General features: G+C 37.8%; 1 protein-coding gene across 1 annotated transcript; it reads right to left on the bottom strand.

The window, feature by feature from the left end:
• Window positions 1–2,601: 2,601 nt before the first annotated feature.
• On the bottom strand, window positions 2,602–8,832 carry LOC137261160 (ubiquitin-conjugating enzyme E2 T-like). Its single transcript, XM_067798863.1, has 6 exons — window positions 8,585–8,832; window positions 7,335–7,404; window positions 6,422–6,527; window positions 6,148–6,246; window positions 4,795–4,878; window positions 2,602–3,916 (listed from the first exon to the last, which is right to left on the bottom strand). The coding sequence occupies exons 1-6, from the start codon at window positions 8,691–8,693 to the stop codon at window positions 3,767–3,769; spliced, it is 618 nt and encodes a 205-aa protein (XP_067654964.1). The 5' UTR covers window positions 8,694–8,832; the 3' UTR covers window positions 2,602–3,766.
• Between the last annotated feature and the right edge of the window lie 344 nt (window positions 8,833–9,176).

Genomic DNA, 9,176 nt, shown 5'->3' with positions numbered 1-9,176 from the left:
TCTCCCTGGAAGCCACTCCTGTCTCAACCGAGAGCTCGAGTCGAAGGACCTGCGCCGTACAAGTCTCAGTAAAGCTCTGTCCTCCCGGACTGTGGTCTTCCTGGGTCTTCCTGGTCTAGGCAGGTCTTTAACTTCATTAGTGGCCCGGTATTTTTTCAAAAGTTTTGAAATTATGGAATGATGTCGTCCGATTTGAGTCCCGATTTGTCTTAGAGACATACCAGCATTCCTCATGCCGATTATTTGCCAACGAGTGGCCTCTGATAATTTCCTACGTGCCATGACATTGAAATGAATGAAAAACCGAATGCAATCGACAACCTGCGCTTGTAAACACCCCAGGGAAAAAGTGCATTTTTCGAAAGTTGAGGTTAAAGCAATGCACGTGCGCTGTGCAAGCTTCACGCGCGTCATATCAACCCATGAAAAGCTCATGCTGTATGTCAATACATCAAAATTGAATAATCAATCATCAAAATTACTTCGTTAAACTTTGTTAAGTTTTTATGTGTCTTTGAATTTGGTGTTGCTTAATTAATTTCCATATGTATATAAATCTAAGAACTCACTTATATATGGGATAGGGCCGTCCAAATCCCCATTAAATGCTTTCTCATGTAGTACATTGGCATCTTTTCTTACTAACTGTGAAACTACCAAAACCTATCCGCTCACATTGGGGAACTTTGTACTGAAATAGTTTGGTTCACCGTGAACAAAACATAACGGAAATGTAGTGTCCGTATCCACAACAAATTCTCTCCATGCGATATGAGTTACATTGGAATAGTGTTAAGTATAGCGGAGTTATGCCCCCTTATCCTCATACGTGCATGGCCTCTGTCAACGTTTGACGTGATAGAAGAAAATCGATTTGTGACATTAATTTATTCTTTTTTTCATTTTGAGCTAATAACGTTATGCATTAGCATATAAATCGATTTCTGATACACTTATATCGTTCAGATATAAAGCTGTATTTACTTCGCTCACAGTTTCCATAAAGATAATTCATTCCACTTGTTACTTTGTTATTGTTTTACCTGTACATATAAATACACCTCTGTATCCCTTTCTCAATCACCTGATGAAGGAGTAAGCATTAACTCCGAAACGTTGTGCTCTCTCATAAAGAAGTTGATATCCATAAAATCTTCATTCTTATGTATTTTCACTTCTAAATGACATTCAAAGACTTCCATAAAGATGTCATTTTTTTTAAAATTCGTAGCAGTGTTTTTATCGGTGCACGGAGAAATTGTTTTCAACGCTTAGAAACTTTTGGTCAACATTTAGCAGTATCTATTTCCCAAACCTCTGAGGTGGTCGCAACGGATTATACCAACAGATAGGAAATTTAATATTCTACATTTGTGTGTAATTGTTGACTGTTGACTGGGATGGTAGAATCCATCTTCTTGTCGTCTGCGATTGGGTTAACTTATCAAAATCTAAAGTAATGATTAATCATGAAGCTTGTATTATTCTTTGAATCACATATTAATAAAAATGTTGTGCGAACATGTATTCTTTTGTAACGTTTTCTGGTCTCAAGCATTTAATTGGTTGTCGTCGTTGTAGCGAGACTGAACATTCTTTGTAAATTTGTAGTGAAAAGTTATGAACAAAATAGTTCCACATTCCACTTGGGTCATGAAAAGCATGGTTGGATAACTGACCAATGAAATTTGTTTTAAGGTTTCTTACACCTGTGCAACATAGGATTTTTGTGTACTCGGTCATGTTTCACTATATGGATAATAAATCATACTCTCAACAACCATGTGTACATAAAGAACACTAGCGTTAAGGACTATCAGGGTGTCGTGATGAGGGGCGGTGATGTAGCCCAGTGGTTAAAGCATTTGCTCATCATGCTTAAGACCCTAGTTCAATTCCTAGCAGGGGTACAAGGTGTGAACCACATTTTTGGTGTCCCCCTTGCTAGAATATTACTATAAGCGGCATTAAACAAAACTCACTCACGCTTCCTAATTAAACTTCTTCACAGTCAGACGGACAGGCGATGAGTAAAGCTAAATAAAAAAAGGTGAAATGTTTCTCGGGCATTGGCATCACTATTATTTGTGTGCATAACAATTTTTATTGTCATTAAAAAAAATAATTTCGACCTGGCTGCATCCCGACCACCCATTTGTCCGCTATAAAAATGAGTGTCTGTAAGAACGAGTGTGACTGAATCTACAACTCTGACACTTGCAAAACTTGCCAAGCGGTATTTCTGAGAGAACACAAAAAAATATGTCCCTCCCTTGTCACTTTATTTTCTATAAAAAATAATTCATAAAAAGGTCCTACATCCTGCTACTGATATTTAGTGGAATTGACATACTGTTAAACTTAAGGTTGTTAAGCTGGATGCAAGAAGACTTTCATCATCAAAGTGAGATAGATGCTATTTGATGTTGTCCACAACCCTGCAGCTGGGGTTCTGTATTGATAAGCAGAACAAAAAGGAGAAGACAATGGGTTTCAAACCCACAATATTCTGATCCTGACTTAGTCAAGGGACACAGCTCCGCACAGCAAATTGTCCTCAGGCAGAGAGTGTATGAACAGGGAACAAAGACACAACAAAGGTTAAATCTTAATTACAATTTTTATGATGTGTCATGTTGAATTGAATATTGTGATACAAGCATTTAATAATGTGGACTGACAGAATAATCACATTTTCTGTCCTAATATATAATGTCACAGCACTGTGTTGTCATAACATTCTAACAAGAAAAAAAAAGCACAAAATCTTCTTTATCTAATAGTGGAGTTTGTTTAGTAATATTTTTTGACTCACAAATCTTCAAGACTTACAACATCTGTAAAACCCAGTTTAACACCACAAAGAGCAACATTCCAGCTATATGAACAAGAGCCAGACAATACAGTGACAGGTGGTATGACGAAAAAACAACATGATCAGGGAATAACTAGCTGATCAGCTGGCTCAGCACTAAGACCATTTCTAATGTGCCTGCTCCACAGGGTCCTTTCAGGTGACATCTTAGGACAAAGGAGGTCCAGAATATCAAGGTGTATTATTAAACCTTGTACTAACTCAAACTTGAAGATGATGACATATCTGCAAAATCCCGATCTTTATCAAAGACAAACTGTAAATAACAGTCTATACATGACAGTTAATCTAGGCTTCAAAGTATACTCCCTGTTTATTGTTATCCTCTCTTACTATAGAAGGACACCTGATATTTCCAGATTTTAGTTAATCTGTCACAAGGTGTTCTTTAGCTCTCCACTAAATAAATCTCCAGCCAAAATGCTGTATGCAAAAAACATCAAAATATGAATGATAGTTTATAAGGAACTGAAAATTTTAGTTTAATGAAAATGTTTAAAAGTATTATGAACAAGTAATTTTAATCTTTGTCCCCAATTAAATCCTGAATATTCCTTTCATACGGTGAGTAGTCTTGAAACCATGTGATAAAACTGTCAGTGAATGAAGGGGAGAAAATCTTCACTGTTCACTAACTAAGCAGACAGATATTCAAATCAGTGTCAGTGCCTTTTAGCAAACACAAAAACCAAATTTCAATGGAATATGTGTATCAATTCCAAATCTAAACATTTCATATTCTGAGATAAGGTCCTGCATTCAGTCTGAATACTCTCCTGACCATTCCATGGAAATCAGCGACCAAGTTCACACTACTGAGTGGCATCTCTGACTGGAACAAGTTTATCGCAGAGTTTCAGTCTCGTGATTCCAGTCAGATGACTGGCCAGTCTAGCTTGGCTTGACACGTTTGTTTGTGACGTCACTCATTGCAGAGGGACGTTTGAGGCATGAGGAGACATTGTCTGAGACATGTTTTCCTTTCCCAATGATGCTGTTAGAGTTCTCAGGTTCTTTCAAGATGTCCTCTGATAAGACAGGCTGGAATAACAACACAAAATACATAGTTATGGTCTCTGAAACAATCCAAGTATACATGTATTTCTACAAAGTGTGTGAATCAGTGAGTTTAGTTTTACGCCGCTTTCAACAATATTCCAGCAATATGATGTTAGTCTGTAAATAATCGAGTCTCAACAAGACAATCTAATGATCAACAGCATGAGCATCTGCACAACTGGGAATTGATGACGTGTCGACCAAGTCAATGAGAATGACCACACGATCCCGTTAGTAGACTCTTATGACAAGCATAGTCGCGTTTTGTAGCAAGCATGGCTTGCTGAAGATCTATTCAACCCTGTTGTCTTCACAGGTCATTTCTACAAAGAAAAAAAGACACCAGTAGGTTTGACATTGATGGGATCAGTATTCCAGCTGTATCACCCTGTCCTGTATACAACAGAGTCCAGACAAACAGTGACTAAAAGCATGAGCAATGTCCCTCACCCTTGAATATGACAATGAATATCAAGCCATATATAAAGGTGAGTGAGTGAGTATATTTTAACGCCACACTCAACAACATGCCAGCTGTATGGCAGTGGTCTGTAAATAATCAAGTCTACACTGGACAATCCAGTGATCAACAAAATGAGCATAAATGTGTGCAATTGGGACATGTGTCAAGCATGTCAGCAAGTCTGACCACATGATCCTGTTAGTCGCCCCAAATAAAAGAGACTCACTACCAAAGTACTAATGCGATCATCTCATACTCCAAGCATGAAATTCTGAGGACATGTTTGTACGTGGAAGAAGGGAGAATGTAGCTTTACCTGTGTCTACAAGGCAGTCACACAGCAACAGTTTTCTTCAAAGTTTTTGTTCACAATAAGTACTGAAAGAATTAGTTCTACCTTTGTTTTCTGCATGGCATGTTTTTCTGTCCATTCCCTGGCCCTGGCATTGTACAATGCTCTGTTATATTTGAACTCGTTGGACTGAAAGGAAATAACATAACACTGTTAATCTCAGTCTTTATCAAATCATAAGTTCATTACTCATTACACATATAACTTTATTCATCACATAAAGAGCTTTGAGAACAGAATCCAACCAACCAAATAAGGACAAAATGGTTGACCGCCTCCCCCAAACATCACCACACCTATCAAACCCCCCTTCCCTCTCCCTCCATTTCTCTCATACATGTATAAAGGAGAACACACATACATGTATAAAGGAGTATGAGAGGAGTGACATGCCTTGAGCCAACACAAGTGTAGAAGTGAGCTCACATACCCCCGCTTCCCACTTTGGGACATGAAATTGACTGATCTTGATAAATAATGTGATAAGGATCAGCAGCTCGCAAAACTTCTCCTTGACTCTGCTAAACTTTATAAACATGTTAGATAATAGTTTTGCCATGTACATCTCTATTTGCATAAATGAAATGATGTAATTAACTATTTAGAATCAATCAGAACCATATTTGTACTTACAACGTGAACAAAACAACCAATGTAGATACAGAAAATAAATCACATTTTTGTAACATCAAGGAAATAAGTAATCTAGATACAGAGATTAAACCACAGACTGGTACATATGACACAAACAAAGACCATGAAAAGTGAAAAGTTAACATCACACTTTGAACAAACACATTTTGCAAATAAATAGAGCATGGTATATCTGTGGGTCATGATTGACTTCTGTATTAAGTTTGGTGAACCTAGAATGTATAATTTTAGTGATATGCTGTGGCCAGGTAACCATCAAATGCATTTTGCAACATGGAAACAGCTCCCCACACCCCCAAAAGAAATTCTGAGACAATTTCAAAATAGCAAAAGGCACATCTATGGGTAAGGATTAATGTGTGTGTGAAGTTTGGTGAACCTAGCATGTAAACTTTAAGAGATATGCTCTGGACTTTGTAGTGGGGGTATAATGAGGTATCATTTCTACATTCACTAACAGTGAATAGAACAAACCAATCGAATAAACTCACTATCCAGTAGACATGGAATTGAGGTCAACCAGCAGGAGCGATGAACTGGGAACAGTCTACATGGTCTAATTTCCTTGGTCCGGAAAGTTACTGGACAAAATTCTAACTGCCTACGTTTGAATGGGTCTGTGTTTTCATGGGTTACATTAACACATCACAGTCAAGTCAGTCTGAAAAGGAAGAGTGTAAGACATTTGACCATTTGACCTGTTCTCACGCTGGAACTGAGGTTCTAGCTACAATGTAGACTTACGATATCAGTCATGAGAGGGTCTTCGGGATTTGGCTCTGCCATCAACAACTGCAAGGACGTCAACACGGTGCTTACATTCAAACATGGTTTCCATGCTCCCTGAAACAGTCGTTAAACATTGATTAACACCACATTTTTTACCATATTTACACTTGCACACCAGTAAATGCAAAGGATGAGATACATAAGGATGAAAAACTGAATATATATTCAAGTAATCTCAACATTCTTTTTAACATATTTATAGGAAACGTGATGTAAAACTCATTTTTACCTTAGGGGGCATTTTGAGTGTGTCCAGGCAAATTCGTCCGCCATTGTCAATATTGGGGTGATAAATGGGAGTGACATAACGCACCTTCGGGGGTTCAAATGGATACCTGTGAAACACAACACTATATCTGACTGCATCTCTTCCCTACAGGGTTATTTGTACTAAAATCAATTATAAATGAGAGTTATACTACACTCACTTATATGATAATTAAGTAAAGGCTGATGACATCGTGTAAACCCCAGTAAAGCTTGATGACATTGTGTAAAACCAGTAACTATATATCATAGTAAGTCACTAGGATTTCCTACATGCTAAGGCCAGAGGTCAGAAAAATAAGTGATATGTTTCTGAAAACATCCATGCAATATATCTGGAAGTTAGGAATACTTTCCTTTTACACAATTCATGGCATGTTCATGTGCAGTTTTATTAATTGTAATAGCATATTTATACCATGCATATATCCATGACTATGCATGCTCGAAGTGTAGTCACAATCTGAACTTTATTACCCCCGATGACCCAAGATATTGTGCCAGGCCAAGAAGCATATGACTTATCAAACCAGGAACCCCAAGGCTCCAGATTAATTTTCAACATCGGCAAGGGTTAAAAACTAAGTTGAAAAACCACTTGCCACAGGGCAAGTGACTTCAGGAAAAATATGTTGAAACTCTAGGATTGAAGATGCTATTACCTCTGCTACTCATTTTCTGTGTTCATATATAGATGTGATAAGTATGTAAACGTTGAAAGTATGTAACTGTACCATGTGTCAGTTTGGACTACAATACTGAATAAACCGTCTGTCTATGAATGTGCAATACTACTTAGAATAGACTCTGCTCATTTTTCATAAACAACATTGTTAACCTACTTAAAATAATAATGATAAACAACACAATACTACCTTTCAGGAATCTGGATATCCAATTTGAATATTCCACCTTCGTATGGAGTGCCTTCTCCACCAATTATTTCTGAAAATATATTACAGTGAGTCAAATTCTTGTTTTTCCCAAATCCATGTACACATGATGCAGATAAGATTAACAATTCTATTCTGTGTTAAACTTGAAATATTTTCTGTCTGTTGTGATAAGCAAAAATATTGAATGAAATGCTGATCTGACTATCGTATTGTATTTTCTCTGAGAGCTTTAATCACTGAGTTGTAAGTTAAATATTGCTGAGGTGTAAGTCAATAAAACAGGTATATCCAAATTTGGAAAGATCATGAGAAATATTTAGTTAATAATGTCACATAAAAACTACAGCAGTTAACACGGTAAGAAATAATTCATAGGCTATAGATTTTTTGTTTATCACAGTACAAACCTAATGATTCCTGACAAGTTTCATCACTTTTGATCTTACAGCAACTAATAAACTGACACTAGTAACAGTGATGTCAATTTGTTCTTTGGGGGCACATATAAAATTCCTCAAATCTGATACAATCTCGTTTCCTTGGGCAATTATCTAAATAATGTGCCTCTGACCTCAGCATTATTAGAGTAACACCCCTCTGATCCGGAACATTGAATCATTACGTGTTTTGAAGACTGATACAACTTTGTCTGGCCATCACTGAATATGATCGTAAAATATCACATTATTGACACTCTCCAACATGTAGTGCCAATCCCTGATTTCAGATCCCCAACCCTTTGCTTACTATCTTGGTGGTTTTATGCATTGGGCTATGAAGGATCGCTGTCAAGAATGAAATTGTTTCTCAGTATGAATCGTGTTTCTTGCAAGGTGTGGAGCATGTGCATTGCGCATGCAAGGCGGGGCGTCACTTGTCAGTCTCATCCCAATTGATTTCATCAGTGAATACCAAATATTGAAATTAGATCAAAAGTGTATATCTTTGGTCTGTTGATAAGTTGGATTAGCTGTGAGCTGCAGTGCTGGGTTTTATAGTTGGATTAGCTGAGAGCCTCAATGCTAGGTCATGTCTGTATAGGAAAGGATAGCGGCCCTCGCCTAGGTTGGGGCGAACATATTCTGTAGCGTAGGGCGCAGCTTATGGTTAGTGTTTGAAGCGAACACACTCGTTAGGGGCACTGGGTAAAGTTAAGGAAGAACATATTCTAAGGTGTTCAGAAAAATGACTATAAGGGAAGATGGGTGGTATCCCTGTTTGCAACTAACGTGCTTCTAGGTGATCTGTTTTATCATCCTTTGGCCAGCATGATATTCCGTGAGGTGGTGATTCCGACATCATCTGAATTTCTCGCTTCATGCGCACATTTCGTTGCATTGTGGTGGCTGTTTACGAACGATATTCCTCTTCTCAGAAAAAAGTTTTTCGCACTTCCCGCCGAATGCCGAAAACTGGCACGACCTTGCTCCATGCAGCGACTATGAGACTTCGGGTGTTAACACTGCGTTACGCCCATGTGGTAGCACGCGTAGTCTCAAAGCTTATAAATGGACAGGCGTTAATGCACAAACATAAATTACAAAACATAGCCCGAAGGAAACATGCATTGTTGTGAAATTTTGTACTAAATAATAAATGCTAGTATAATTCCTTTTGACAGGCCAAGAAACTACTTTGATGTTGCGATTGTAATCCCTGCTCTTTTAACGACATTTGTCGTGAGTGACAGCCGCTAGTCAAAAAAAAACACTGACGAAACGAAGGCATATCAGACGCCTTTTTCTGACGTTGTTAAATAACGTAAAACGTCTACTGTCGTGTGTGGATTGTAGCAAGTTTTAACCAGTCATCTTTAAACTA

This window comes from Haliotis asinina, chromosome 14, assembly GCF_037392515.1.
Source record: "Haliotis asinina isolate JCU_RB_2024 chromosome 14, JCU_Hal_asi_v2, whole genome shotgun sequence".
Lineage (NCBI taxonomy): Eukaryota > Metazoa > Mollusca > Gastropoda > Lepetellida > Haliotidae > Haliotis > Haliotis asinina.
Note: the sequence above shows the minus strand (reverse complement) of the source record. Positions and strands in the feature narration are given on the sequence as shown.